This window comes from Neomonachus schauinslandi, chromosome 1 (genome assembly GCF_002201575.2).
Source record: "Neomonachus schauinslandi chromosome 1, ASM220157v2, whole genome shotgun sequence".
Classification (NCBI taxonomy): Eukaryota; Metazoa; Chordata; class Mammalia; order Carnivora; family Phocidae; genus Neomonachus; species Neomonachus schauinslandi.
In genome coordinates, this window is record NC_058403.1 from 65,424,546 (window position 1) to 65,440,000 (window position 15,455).

A 15,455-nucleotide genomic window follows, 5' to 3' on the forward strand; every position below is an offset into this window, starting at 1 on the left:
CAAACCTACACGAGCGAATAATATCATGACTCTGCATGTACCAGTCATTCGACCTTACCAGTGATCAACTTATGGCCAATCTTATGTCACCTAGCCCATTCACTTCAAAGCCTCCCATTTTATTTTGAAGTAAATCCAAGATATCAAATTATTTAATCCACAAGTATTTCAATATATACTCCCAAAAGATATGAATTATTAAAAAATAAAACATAACCATTATGTAACCTATATAATCATGACTCCTTAATTTTATCAAATAGTCAGTGCTCCAATTTCCAAATGTTTTGCAGATTTTTAAGTTTGTTTGAATCAAGATCCAAATAAGATCTACCCATTGCACATATTATACAATGTTAATTGGTTATCTTTCAAATTTCGTTTAATCTATGGATTCCTCCTCTACCTTTTTTTTACCCTTACATTTTATTTGTTGACAAAACTATGTTAATTGTCCTATGAGCTTCTCACAAGCTAGTTTTCCTAATTGTACTCATGGGATGTAATTTAATGTTTCTCTGACCTTCTATAAATTGGTAATTGGAGCTGGGGGATCAAAATGATTCAGGTTTGAATTTTTGACATCTACATTTCATATGTGAGGTTATGATGAGCCATTAGGAAGTACTTCTGAAATTTTGACGGTGACGGATGATTAATTCCTAAATTTGTTCATTCATTAATAGTTGTACAATGGTAACAGTCTAGCTTTCCTTTTTCACCTATTAGTTGGAATACTTCCATAAAGAGAAATTTCTCCTCATTGATACATAAGAAAAGGCAAGATAAATGCTGGATTCTTCATTTACCAGTTTTCAAAATGAATTGGTTCTCTATCTAATGATAATTTTTTTAATAGTCTCACTATACTTGATGTGTTTCAATCCTCAGTAGTTATTATCCTTATTACTGTTCAAATTTCCCATTTTTGGATAATAGAAACCTCCTTATTTTGGCTGAGTACTTTTCACAGAATCCTAATAAACTCTGATTGCGTCCTCTCTATCTGGTATTCAAAATATTTTAGGCTTACCTTACATATTTTCTACCCCAGACATACAGTCAGCCAGCCACTTCTCCAAAAAGCTGATTCTTTTTAGAGAGAAAGGTTATTGGAGATCCCAATTTCGTATATGAATTTCACAGCCATTTAGTTTTAATACATTATTGATATTTTAAACCTCAGATTGACCTGGGGAACATTGTCACTTTTGTTACAGCTATTATTTAAAAAAAAAAAATTGGCATATTTTAAAAGTTGTATTCAGGTATTCTCTCTCCTGCTGTCTCTCTTTTTACTAGGTCTTTTACATTCTACTATACTAAAACTAAGTACTTTTTATTTTTGGTAAAGGTTGTTTAAATTGGGAACTTTATAATAATATTTGTTTCATAACGGGAAACTAATAGGTACTGCTTTAAAAGAAAAGGAAGTATCTAAGTAATAGAGAGAGAGACAGAGACACTGCTCTTTGGGGAATCACAGGACTTGGTTTCTGCATGTACTTAGCTTCAAATGGATATAACTCAAATAATGAATCATGGAACACTACATCAAAAACTAATGATGTACTGTATGGTGACTAACATAATTAAAAAAAAAAATGGATATAACTACCCAAAGTATTAGTTATACTAATTGAAGTGGCTGCCTTTAGAAAATGGAAAATGAAGTGAGGCACAAGGAACAGAGATTGTGTTTTTAACAATCCATAGAGAACTATTTGATTCTTTATGTGCATGCATAATTCTGAGAAAAAAAAATTAAATTAAAAATAAAAATTCAATTTTTACTTTTTAAGAAAAGTCAAACAATGTTCTTATATTGTTCTTATATAATTATATTTATCTTAGATTTAATCTTTCAAGAGGACGCAAATGTTGCCACAATTATCAATAAAGATTACTTTCCCAGTCTTAAGAAAACATAATATAAAACTAATGCATAGGGCGCCTGGGTGGCTCAGTTGGTAAAGAGTCTGCCTTGGGCTCAGGGCATGATCTCGGGGTTCTGGGATCGAGCCCAGCACTGGGCTCCCCACTCAGTGGGGAGTCTGCCTCTCCCTCTCCCTCTGCCCCTTCCCCCTCTCTTGCGCACACACTCTCTCTCAAATAAACAAATAAAATCTTTAAAAAAAACTTAATGCATATTTATATTTCTCAATGTAAGTGTAGAAATATCCTATAAAATAACTTTCAAGTTCAGTAAAAATGTCAATATATAAAAGCTTACTCTTATATGAATAGTTAGGCTATGAATTAAGTCATATCCACTCTATACATAGGGATTTCTCCTCACAGTAAGTCTAAAATACATGTGTAATCTTTGGAACTTTGAAAATTTTTTCCCTAAACTAAATTGTTAAAATTATCATTAATCCTTATCTTGGATTTGCTAAATAGAAAAAGCTAAGAATAAAATTATATTTAAGCAATTTTCTCTTTAATATTCACATTGTCGATGTTGGTTATTTAAAGCTGGAATGTCCAAGTGGGCTTTTATTTTTTGCGTGTGGGGTTATTTCAATGTAGTTTCATTTAACTGTGGTTATCTGAATAGTTAATGATGTATTTATTTTTAGAAAAAAAAAATCAAGTTGTTAGCAGGTACTTTACAATGATTATCAGTTATCTTAAAAATCTTTTCTCTTACCATTTTGGATGAGTTGAACATGGCCTCCCAAGAGCCAGAAGAGAGAATCAGTCACTATTTGGAAAGAGTGTAGTAATTCATCTTTTTCTTCACCCTTAGTACACACACACAAACCCAATTTACTTTTCTGCAATTGTTTTATTAAAAAAAAAAAAAAAGAGAGAAACTTCCCTCTGTGGAATCAGAGGACCTGGTTGCTGGATCTTACTTAGCTATTCATGATCTTGTAGCCTTTAGTTTCTTAATTTATAAAATTTGTGTTATAGGCTAGTCATACCTACTCTACTTACTAGAGAAATGGTTGTTATCCAGAGGTCAAATGAGACAACATACCCAACACTAGCTATGCATCAAAATCACCATGGAGTTTTCTTTGTTTTTGTTTTGTAATATACCCATATACAGGCTTTAACCCAAACATACTAAATTTGAATCTCCAAAGTCAAAGTCTGGACATCTGTATTTTTACAGTTAGGTGGGTGATTTGGTTATGCAGCCAGGGTTGAAAATCACTGCTCTATGCAAATGTGTCAGCATGTAAAGCATTATTATTAGTACATTTCAGTTACAGCTTCTAATCATGACTCCATGAAAGCAGAGACCATGTTACTTTAGCTCTCCATTATATACTCAGTGTCTAAAACAGTTCTGACATAGTAAAATGTTCAATTAGTATTTACTCAACAAATAAATGACAATTCTTTCTACTTTTCTACTTCTTCCTTTCTGGAAAGTACAGTGAGAAATTATTCTGGATTAGAGCATGTGTCACAGTGGCAAATAAGAAGCAGATTTTGTTCACAATTCTGTCATTTACTGGCCATGTAACTTCAGTGGAAAGTTGTATAAAGGCCACTAATTTTATCCATGTCTCAAATGTTTGTACTCTAGCACAAAAGTAATGATGACAACACCAAAAACATTATGATTACAATGATTATTCTTCATAATAATAAATGTATTTTCTTCCTATTATTCTAGCACATAAGATTAGGTAGGTGCTAAAACAGACACATGCTAACTTAAGTACAATTTTAAAAAACCCAAAAAACAAAAAAGAAAGAAATGTCACATTAGATCAAGAATTCCTTTAGTCCAGGAGAGTGCTTTTGCCAGTTTCGCCAAAAGACACAGCAGAAAGAGCATGGTTGTCATGTCTTCACTGTTGTCAATCTGAAAGGATAGTACTAGGCTCCTAGACTTCCTATTTTCCTTAAAAAACCCATTAGATAATGCCACCCATAAATTCATGGCTTCTGAGACTGGTTAAGAAAACTTACCCTTAAATCATTTCAAAATTTTTGGATAGGTGTTTTTCTTACGGCAATATATAAGAATGTATATATGTACACATGTACGCATATATACGTATGTGTATATTTTAACCAGTCTACAGTTCAGGCCAGATCATCCTGTGTATGTCCCACCACATGATCTACTATGCTAGCTAATTAATTTTTTTTTTGATTGGGAAACACCTAGGTAGATAAAACTAGTAAGTTCAGTTTTCTTGTAATCTCTTAAAAATCTTTTAATTTTGGTAAAGTGGCCCTCCTTTTCTGTAGCTGGTTTACTCCCTTTGATGTATTACTAAAAAAGTTTTTAGTCTCTATACAAATACCATAATAAAGAATAGGAAAATATTATTAAAGGACTATATAAATGAAAAGGACTATATAAATGAAAAGAATGTAATTACTATCCCCCTAATATTAAATAAAAGTACTCTGAAGAAAATATAAAGCTGTCTTAATGGTCTGAGCTATTCATGAGATAGAAATCATTTTACAAAGGAGGAAACTGAGGTACACTGAAATCAAGTGATTTGCCTAAGAACCCAGAGTTAGTTTTTGGCACAGCCAGGAAAAGAAATCAAGTCTAACACAAATTCCCATAGCTCATGCCACTTTAATTAACTTGAATTAATTAAATCTAGAAATATGCAAAATTTATTTAATGCTAACATCCCTCAAAATGTCAATGGAGATGCTGGAAGAATTTGTGACTAATTTACATAGAAAGCCTATATTCTACTAGTAAGTTTAATTCCCTGCCAACAATACTTTTTTTTTTTCTTTGTGGTATATTTTTTATTTATTTTTTATTATTAACTTAAAATGTATTATTTGCTTCAGGGGTACAGGTCTGTGATTCATCAGTCTTACACAATACACAAAGCTCACCAGAACACATATGCTCCCCAATGTCCATTACCCAGCCACCCCATCCCTCCCAACCCCCTCCACTCCAGCAACCCTCAGTTTGTTTCCTGAGATTAAGAGTCTCTTACGGTTTGTCTCTCTCTTTGGTTTCATCTTGTTTCATTTTTTCCTCTCTCTCCCTATGATCATCTGCCTTGTTTCTTATACTCAAATCACTATCTTATCCATATTGTATGTCTCATTCAATTTCACTCATAATTTTTTAATTTGTTGGGTTTTTTTAATTAAAGATACATCTGTCTCAGGTTTTCTGTAAGAAATATCTGAAGATCTTGCCTACTTTATTAGCCTAGGCGTTAAGTACAAGACTATTGTCTATTCCTTATATACTTAAAGCACCTCAAATGGAATTGAAAATCTGATGACATAGTTATTTCTCTTCATAATTCACAAAAGTTGTGAATCTGCGAAATCTTTAATATAGCAGTAGGCCCAAATGTATACATAGCCAAGAACTACAAGATAAAGGAGTTTCAGCCTTGTAAACTTATGATTCCTATAGGTTCTATAACCAAATTGATCTGACAGTCACAGAACATTCCACACAACAAACGCAGAGTTCCCATTCAAGTACACAGGCAGTTCTTGCTTTTTGCATGGTACCATGTTAAATGAAACTTGAGCATATCAAAATCTTTACATGGTTCTAATATGCATGAGTTTCAGTTAAGATGGCACTGTACAAAGCAAGGACAGCTTGTAATGAAACATTCACCAAGATAAAAGGTCCATAAAACAATCAGAAAAAATTTTAAAGTATTGAAATGATACAGAGTATGTTATCTGACCACAAGAGAATTAAGGTTGAAATTGGTAACAATAAAACATCAAGAAAATTCAGTCATATGTGGAATTTAAGAAACAAAACAAAGCAGCATAGGGGAAAAAAGAGGCAAATCAAGAAATAGACTCTTTAACTACAGAGAACAAACTGATGGTTACCAGAGGGGAGGTGGGTGGGGGGATGGGTTAAATAGGTGATGGGGATTAAGGAGTGCACTTGTAATGAGCAACAGGTGTTGTATGGAAGTGTGGAATCACTAAATTGTACACCTGAAACTAATATTACACTACATGTTAACTAGCTGGAATCTAAATAAAAACTTTTAAAAAATTCTCAAATATTTGGAAATTAACAACATACTTCTAAGTAACTCATGGGTTTAAAAAAAAAAAGATAGTACATATAGCATTTAGCATAATCCATCCAACAAATGATTGTTGGATTGAACAAGCCCTATGTTTGGGTTGAAATATTTCAACTGCAGAAGATCTGAAAGATCAAACAGAAAAAGTTCACCTTTATTGTTTTTTGCCACTGAAGCTATTAGAAAAGTGCTGGGCCACAGAACAATACTTTCCTCTACTCTTAATTTAAGAGTAGCTAATTTAATTTAAGTAGAAGCTAGGTTTTAGGAAGGTGCTATGGAAATAAATGTCTATGGGTGCTGCTCAAAGTTATGAAGCAAGGCAGATCCTTCAAAAAGTCATATAGTATGTCTCAGCCAGCACTTTAAAATTTCACACCTAGAGATTACTTTTGGTTGTAATTTTTAAAATGTTTGAATCCACTACTCTAATTGTACTTTCAGCCAAATACTGCACATGTGAAAAATAATGTAGAACATCTCAAGAATTTTGGCTATTAAAACACTAAATAAACACATATACCTTAGCTGCATTGATGAAACATGTTTGCAATCGCCTCCCCAAAACCAGAAAATTTTCTGCAGCTGATGGGAGTAATTCATTGTAAAATTCCTCTGCATCTTCTCCTGGCTCCAAGCCCACACAGCAATGGCTGAAATACGAGCACAAGTCTGTGACTCAGTTTGTGTTAATTATAAATTTCAATCGAATGCTAGAGCTTCTATAGACAACATTGTGCCTTAATGAGAATTTTTAGTTATCTCTTTTGTTGCCAAGTCAAAAAAGAACTGCTGGAAAATAACCTTTACAACTTTCTAGAAAAGTAAGTGGTGTGGACTTTGCCTGTACTTAGAGCCAGGACTCGTATGTCCTAAAAACCTACTTGTCAACCTTTTGGGAAACAAAATATACTTGACTCACAAATAAGAGAAATGAGGCAAGTTTTCAGTGAATGAGCCACAAACACTTTAAAAGCAATACAATATCTTGGGAGTCTAATTCACCAAAAACATTTGTGCTAACTGATACCTTTTAGACCTCTGATAGCTAAAAAATACTGAGGGTAGGATTAGTCTACCAGGGACAGATTAAAAAATCAAACACTCTAATACCAATTCTACTCTCCAAGAGATCTATTTTCTTAAAGTCTGTAAAATATCTGACTACATATTCCTTATAGCAGAGGAGTAAACAGTAAAAACCTAGCTCTATTAGGAACACTTTGTAATTTACATTAAAGGAGAGAAAGTCATTTAGAGAAATGAATCCTCCTGAAACTGCACATAAAAGTCACTCCCTGGATATAAAATGGGTATATTCAAACCCTTGAATAATAAAAAGTATTTGTGTAGACTGATACTAACAAGAGTACCCAACCCAAGAATGGTCTCTAATTAGTAAATATTGCTGTCACACACTTTTTAACATAACGTGAAGACACTGATAAGCAATAGTGACTACCCAGGAGTATGCTAAAAACTGGGGAATGCTCAATGTACTTTTTTTTTTGCACACCAGTCCTGAAGTTAATGGAAAAATGCTTACATATATTAGTTTCTCTTTTTATTTGGTTCCTAAATTATTTAAGAGTGTTTGATTGTGAACATTAATAAATAAAAATTATGTTTTTTGTACATTCAGAAACATGGGGATTTCTTAAGACTTGGATTTCACCCCAGAGAGCCTTACTCATTCAATATTTTCATGAACCAATATATCTGATCAAAACAAAGGCTTTATTTACTTAAGGAAATAATCTTGAAAATTAAAGTATAAAAAAGAACATTATATACATTATTAATTGTTTTTTTCTAACCATACACCTTGAATCTGGCCTTTATGTAGTAACAAATTAGGAATAGCAGTTTTGAAAGGTAAGATCAATTAGTAATGCATGCTTTTAGCTACTTAATTAGGAAGTAGCTTAGGCACTGAGAACAACTGGTTTATTTTTTTGCCTCTTTTAAAATAAACGATTTTGATCTGTTCTCTCAATTTCTAGCATGGCAGTATGTCAGTACATGCTGCTTCTGATTTTTATTTACAGAATTTGGGTTACCTAATGAAATATACAATTGAGATAACTAAATCAACACAATATGGAACAACTATATCTGTTCTCCTATAATACTTTGCTTATATCTTTCATTTCACACCTATTTCATTCAGCCCTGTATGATGTCATCTCATCCCTATTGTAAGTTTTTCCAGTATAGAGCCAGTGCGTTTAGTATCTTCATTTCTTCATATACTCTTTAGTCAATAAAGAGTCTGTTAGGTACTTGAGACTGAGTGGTGAGCAAAATACATGATCATCATCTTCACAGGACTTATGCAGCAAAACTGTAGACAGTGAAATACTCACAAATATAGTTACAAACAACAATATATGGTATGAAGGAAAAGTACAACCATAACCTACCACACAGAAGGTTGCCAGTGCTTATTAACCAGATGAATAAAAAGAAGCAAATGTTATAAATAAGAATCTACTACTATACCCCTCAAGAACAAGTGGACTTATTGCTTCATTTTACCTTAATATCTGTGTAAGCTGGGAAATTGTAGTCCAACCTCCCTGGATTCGAGAACAATCTTGACTGAGCACCAAAAGGCAATACTGAATGAGGTCATAACAATATATATCTTGTTTGATTTTCTTCAACTCTGAGCTTCCTAAAGGAGTGTTGTTTATTATTTCTAAGGCAAAAGGAAATAAGATATACTTATTTTGGCTCAATAAATCCAAGAGCTTTATGTATTTTTATAGTTTGAATAACTAAAAATATTTTTAAAAAGAAAAAAAATCACTGCTTTACCACAATGTTAAAATTTCTCTGAGCAAATTAGAAACAAATACCAAAACTATACCCATGATGGAATTATTTTGTTACTTAAACAATGTTATTAGCCAACCACAAAAAGATTTTCTTACTTTTTCTTTTAAGATTTATTTATTTATTTTGGGGGGCGGGGAGCAGAAGGAGACAGAAAAAGAGTCTTAGACAGACTCTGTACTGAGCACAGAGCCAAATGCAGGGCTTGATCGCACAACCCTGAGATCACGACCTGAGTTGAAACCAAGAGTCAGATGCTCAACTGACTGCACCACCCAAGTGCCCCAAGATTTTCTTACCTTTTAACTTCAACAGTATAACAGGGACATTTTGCTCAGGACTTTTTGCAACTTCGGCAGCTAGAGATAAGATCCTTGGATCTGTACCTGTTGGCTTCATTTCTTATATCACCTATATTTTAACAGAATCAGAAAGATAAAGGTCAAACAGCCCTAAAATATTTGCTCCCTAATGTTTGAAAAACAATTTTAATATAAATAAAACTTTAGCTTTGCTTGCTTTGAGAAGTGAAGGGTAGATTTTTCAATTTCTTCCTTATAGTAGACTCTGGTTTTTCTAATTAGAATACCTCTAAAAGAGCTAGAGACTCCTATAACTTACTGTGACAGCTACAGCACATATTATTTATCATGCACTAAGAGTCAGGAATAGTGCTAGGTGCTCCACATTCACTCTTCCTAATCTGCACAACAGTCCTGGGATAGAAATTACTTTTTTTTTTTTAATCATAAAAGAGACACTAAGTGCAGAAAAGAGTTAACATTAGGCCTGAGACAAGATTGGCCCCTGGATGGTGCCTAGGAACTTGGATTTCAGAAGGGTTTCCACCATTCCCTAATAAGAGTGGCTCACTGTGACTAAAGTGTTTGTGAAAACAATGTGGCTTATGCAGAATGTCTGCTTTCCTTCCAGAAGTTTGAAATTCTGGTACTTGACAGTAGAGGATATCTACATGACCTACATGACCATCTTTCAATAAAGACCTTTGTCACTGAGTCTCTAGTGAGCTTCTCTGGTAGACAGCACTTCAAAATGTCAGAACTCATTATAGGAAGAATTAAGTGTGTTCTACGTGAATCTACTGGGAGAAGATTCTTGGAAGTTTGCACCTGTTTTCCTTGGGATTTTGCCCCATTTGCCTTTTCTCTTTTTTTGCTTGGTATCCTTTCACTGCAATAAATCACAGTCACGAATATGACTCTATCCTAAGAACTGTGAGCCTTCTAAGTGAATCACTGAACCTGGGGTTGGTCTTGGGGATCCCCAACACTTCAGAAATGAAATGTAATTATAACAAAAGCTTGTTTATAAATAGCATAGTAAATAAAATCGATTATCTTAAAATTAAATAAAAAATGCATCCCAAATTCAATTTGTTAAAACTTTTCTTTATGAAGAAATTTTAAGGCATTCAAAGCTCAAAGATATCATTATTTAATAAAAAGTACAATCTTTACTTATAATAAATACTTAGGTATTTATTATGAACTAAGCACAGTGCTAAATGCTTTTATATACATCATCTTATTTAATCCTCACAATAGGAGTATGAGGTAGAGCCTGTAATCATCTCACTTTACAGATAAGAAAAATAAAGCTTGAAGAAGAAACTTATCATAGTTCCACCAGCATATGGTGGAATCAGTATTCAAATCCAGATCAGTCTGACTCCAAAGTCTATGGTTTTAACTACAATGTTAATTATATTCCCTCCCATGTAAAATAGTAAAAAACACAAAATGTATTCCCAAGTGACATACTTCTAACTCACTTATTTTTAGCTATTATTCTTCACCACTGGCACCACTGTCCTTTATACTGAAGACCTGGACATAATACAAGCATCGAAATGTCATCCCTTTAGGTAAAATATAAATCATTAAAATACGAGTTTTCTGAAAATATTTCAAAGAAAGCCCACCACAACTCCTGGTGTCACTCCTAGCACATAACAGACATACAACTTTCCAAGAGAGTGGATAGTTATCTCACTCTTTCCAATGGCTGCATTATGCTATGCTTCTTTTGTAAGAGTGCATCAAAATATATCTAAACCAAATGGGTGTTCAAAATGGGTGTTCCAATTTGTATTTCCACTAACAACATATGAGGGTGTTCATTTTACTATGCCTTCACTAATACATTCTGTTATCTTTTATATTTCTGCTAGATGAAAAATGGTATCATCTTGTTTTAATTTGTATTGCTTTGATTATTAGACAAATTAGGCACATTTCATGTTCACTGGCCATTTCTTCTTTCGTATATTTTCTATTCATATCCTTCAACAATTTTTATATTGGTTTATTCTTGTGTAGAAGCTTTCAGCTTTTCTTTTTTTTTTTTGTAAAGATTTTATCCATTTATTTGATAGAGACACAGTGAGAGAGAGAACACAAGCAGGGGGAGTGGAAGAGGGAGAAGCAGGCCTCCCGCTGAGCAGGGAGCCTGACTCAGGGCTCGATCCCAGGACCCCGGGATCATGACCCAAGCCGAAGGCAGACGCTTAACGACTGAGCCACCCAGGCACCCGCTTTCAGCTTTTCATACGTGGATATGAACCCTTTACCTTTTATATTGGCTGTAAACAATTTCTTCTTGTCATTTATTAAGTTTGATTATAGTGTCTCTACTACAGTTTTACAATTTTCATGTACTCAAGTATAACAATCATTTACTCTATGACATCTACCTTGGTGACATTCTTAGAAAGGTCCTCCCTACCCTAAAAGCTAAAATATAGTCTTTTAATTTTTTCTGGTGTTTTTATGGTTTTAGTGCTATCTTCATTCATTTATATCTTTATATTTTCTTTTTTTTTTTTGTTTGTTTTTACACACACATTTATTCGTGAATGATGTAAGATAGAAACCTAACTATATTTTTTAAATTAGACGAGGTTATAGATTTATAGAAAAGAACAAATGCATACAGCTATCATAAATTTCTGAAGTAATATGTCATGAATAGATATAAACAAAGCAATCTGAAATGTCACTTGGGTACATTTTTGAACTCTATTTATTTCATTAATCTGATTTTTTTTTAAATTCCTGGGTTAGTACAACCTGGTTCATTTTAATACAAGTTTGGTGAAAATTCACACCAGTAAGTTTCGAGACAATAAAATTCATACCATCCTTGGTTACTGCCTTCTTATCTCTGATTCACTGCCATATTCCTAGAGGCTAGACCAGTGCCTTAACCGATACCTGGTAGGTACTTAATAAATATATGTTGAAACAAGGAAGAAAAGCACAAACTTTGGGCATTTTAAAACTCAATTTCTTGACTACCTGCTTTCTTCTTTATTACAATATGGAAACCTCAGATTTCTAATTGGAAGTCTTTTTTAAATAAAATAGGCTTAAAACACTATTGTTGCCCTCTGGTTAACATAATAAAACACCCTGGAAACATTATCATCATCACCAAACACGTGTGTAGGGCACTATGTTAGATGCATCGGTCACAAGAATTTTATATGGCACAGAGTCCCTGTTGTTCATGTTCTGGTTGGGAAAGAAAAAGTATACACACACATATATACATACATGTAAAATAAAATACTTTAAGTGCCAAATAGATGACATAGATGATAAGAACACAGACCATAGAATCAGAGGAGTGGGCTTCTCTGAACCAGTTTTCTTATCTGTAAAGGAAACAAAATAGCAATTCCTACTTTCTAGAATAATTCAAGATTTAGAAAAGAAAGCAGAAACCAAGGATGGTTCTAAAACGTTGCAGGACAACAGAGTTATACGTCAATAATGATAACCATTTGGAGAGATTTTACTATGTGCTGTGAATTATTTTAAATCCTTTTGTGTATTAATTCAATTAATCCTCTCAACAACTCTAAGGAATAAGCACTATTATTTTCCCCCCAATTTTAACGATGAGCATTCTTTAGCTTGCATGAAGCCACACTGTAAAGTACGAAGCTGGGGTTGAAATACAAAAATTCTGGCTCCAGAACCTGTAGCACTTAACTACCACACTAAACAGTCTTAATACTCCTTAAAAAAGTAGAATTTAGACAAGCAGACAGATTAAGGGAGACATATTCATGTACTTGCCTAAAACAATAAACCGACAAATTTGGCTAAGAAAGCATGGGAGTAGAGTTGGATTACATACTTACCCTGAAAAACAACCACCCATTACGACAACCATCTGTAAACTTTCTGTTGGATACTTCTCCTCTAATACAACACTTCCCTCATCTTTACCATGAAACTCATGAACTTTTGACAGAAAAAAAAAAAAGACAATTATTTTTCAATTATTACCCTGTTGCCACAGCAGGAACTCGGGCCTTGATCCTTGGGAATTTCGTCTTCCTGCCCGTGCCGTTACTGCTTCCAAGGATCACTGTGAAGGAAATAAATAAAAGGCTACCTAATGCAATCTGGTTGCAACTGATCCGAAACACCGTAACTCCTAACCCCGAATCTTTTTTCCCCCTTCCTCGCCGTCCCCTGTCCCGGTCCTAACACCACCGGGAACTTCCTCTGGAAAAGAAGATCAGAAAGCGATTGCCGAGGTAACGGCGTCGCCTCCTGTGAGGTCCAAGGTCCGAGGCTCTGAGGCCGCGGGATCCTTCGCTCCGGATTCTAGACCCAGATTCGGCGGTACGAGGCCTTGGGCAAGACACCGGGCCTTGTGCCCCGCTCCCGCCCCTCCCCGGGCCTCAGTTTCCACTACAGATCTCCACAAAAAGGGCGCCGATTCTCCCGTTAGGAGCTCCTACGAGCCGAGGCGCTTGGCCCAGAAACCCTGTGGCCCTGGCTTCCCGGCACCCCGAGATTCTCTCCCTCCCCAGTCGCCACCTCAGGTGGGTTACCTCATCCTCTCCGCGTTCTCCTTCAGGGGACCCTGCTCCCACCAAGCACCTCAGGGGCGCGGCCTTCCCGGGGCAGCGTGCGTCGCAACGCGGGAAGGGGCATGGAGGTGGGACCAGGCGCCTCAGAGCCAAGGGGCGGGGCGCCCCTCTTCAGGCAGCCAATCAGCACGCGAGAGGCGCCCGGAGGGGCCACGCGCGTCAGGCGCGGGGCGGAGTCTGCTGGCTCCCCGAGCCGCCGCAAGTGCAGCTGCTTTAAGATGAGGTGGCAGATGGGAGTGAGCGCAGGTGGCCAAGGCAAAGTCACAGCCGGAGAATAATGATGAATGGAGCAGCGGGACCCTCGCACATGGATCGTCGCGAGCGGGTTCTCAAGTTAGGCGAGAGTTTCGAGAAGCATCCGCGCTGCGCCTTCCACACTGTACGATGTGAGTGAGAACGATCCCCGGGAGAAAGGGGGAGCTCCGGATATGGGGGTGTGGAGGCACAAACCTCTCAGTTGTGTTCCCACAAACCCCCTTACTCTGCTGGAGAATGGGGTGCCCAGCGCTATCCATTGCCCTGCCTGGAGTCCTGGGGGTTTCGTGGAAGGAGCCGGAGTTGAGCAGGTGTGGGTAAACCCTGGGCAGAGAGATTCAAGTGAGCAGAAAGGGAAACTTTGTGGAGGAGATATACAGGGGTGACTGTGGAGACAGACATAACTGGTAGATGATGCAGAGATGGATAGGAAAATAGTAAGGTGACAGATGGAAGGGTGCAAAGGACGGAATTATTACGCAGGGGAGAGGGAATGCCTTGAGGCTGGTAGGGAAATATTCCCTCTTTTCTTCACTTTTTCTCTCTGATGAGAGTTCTTAGTGTGTTCCTGAGTAGATATTCTAAACTATTCCAATAATTGTATTTCTTTTGGACCCCTGATTTCGTTCAGTTATCAAATACTGATTATCAAAGTACTGGAGGGTGTGTTATTCATTTTTTTAGAAAGATATTTACTTCCCTTTGATTTCTCCCTTTGATTGTCCTCTGGAACTAGTTTTGATAAATTTGCCCTCTGTTATGTTGGTGAGGTAGAAAAGGAGCTCTTTTACTTTAATGTTGGATCATATAGATTCCAGGAAGGAAAATATAGCATATTATGATTTGGTATGTAAAACATTTCATTCTTTGCATAGTAACCCTCAGAATTATAGAGCGGAAAGGAAACTAAGATCTTTGAATCATAACCTCTTATTTTTCTGTGGCAAAATTGTAAAGTAGGTATTTTTTCACTTCCTTTCCCCTGCCTTGTTCTTCCTTAGTGTCTCATCATTCTACCTTTCTCAGTCATCCTGTCCTTAGACTGTCCAGGGATCTTCATGGTTTTTATTCTGAACTTTTCCATGCTTCAGTCAAAATACCCAATTAAAACTCAACATTCTCCAAAAGTTTAATTAAATTGTAGACGATCTAATTATAGTAACTCGGGGTAAAGGTATAAAGACCAATAGGTTTAACTCTCCAAGGATAAATTTGCATTTTATAAAAGGGTTTTGTTAAGCAAAATTAACATCCAGTTGGTAGAATAAACAGGGGAGATATTTGTCAACAGAAGATCTTCAACAGGGTCCTTTGTTTTGTTTTGTTTTTTTCCACGACCCTGAGATCAAGACCTGAGCTGAGATCAAGAGTTGGCCACCTAACTGACTGAGCCACTCAGGTGCCCCCGTCCTTTGTCCTTTGTTTTTTCT

At 35.7% G+C, this 15,455-nt stretch overlaps 2 protein-coding genes across 3 annotated transcripts in view; one reads left to right on the forward strand and one right to left on the reverse strand.

The window, feature by feature from the left end:
• Positions 1 to 13,784, reverse strand: part of IQCB1 (IQ motif containing B1) — a 54,043-nt gene extending 40,259 nt beyond the window's left edge. The window contains exons 1-6 of one of the 2 annotated variants that reach the window (XM_021692430.1): positions 13,732 to 13,784; positions 13,178 to 13,259; positions 9,161 to 9,272; positions 8,562 to 8,724; positions 6,547 to 6,676; positions 2,654 to 2,747 (exon numbers count right to left, since the gene is read on the reverse strand). In XM_021692430.1, the coding sequence (XP_021548105.1) occupies positions 2,654 to 2,747; positions 6,547 to 6,676; positions 8,562 to 8,724; positions 9,161 to 9,260 (487 nt within the window). In that variant the 5' untranslated portion in view covers positions 9,261 to 9,272; positions 13,178 to 13,259; positions 13,732 to 13,784. Of the gene's footprint in view, positions 1 to 2,653; positions 2,748 to 6,546; positions 6,677 to 8,561; positions 8,725 to 9,160; positions 9,273 to 13,177; positions 13,260 to 13,731 lie in introns of those variants that run through there. The other variant, XM_021692431.1, reaches the window with a different exon arrangement.
• A 263-nt stretch (positions 13,785 to 14,047) lies between these two features.
• EAF2 (ELL associated factor 2) overlaps positions 14,048 to 15,455 on the forward strand; it is a 47,102-nt gene continuing 45,694 nt past the window's right edge. Inside the window, exon 1 of the mRNA XM_021692667.1 lies at positions 14,048 to 14,156. Coding sequence (XP_021548342.1) covers positions 14,048 to 14,156 — 109 coding nt within the window. The remainder of the gene's footprint in view (positions 14,157 to 15,455) is intronic.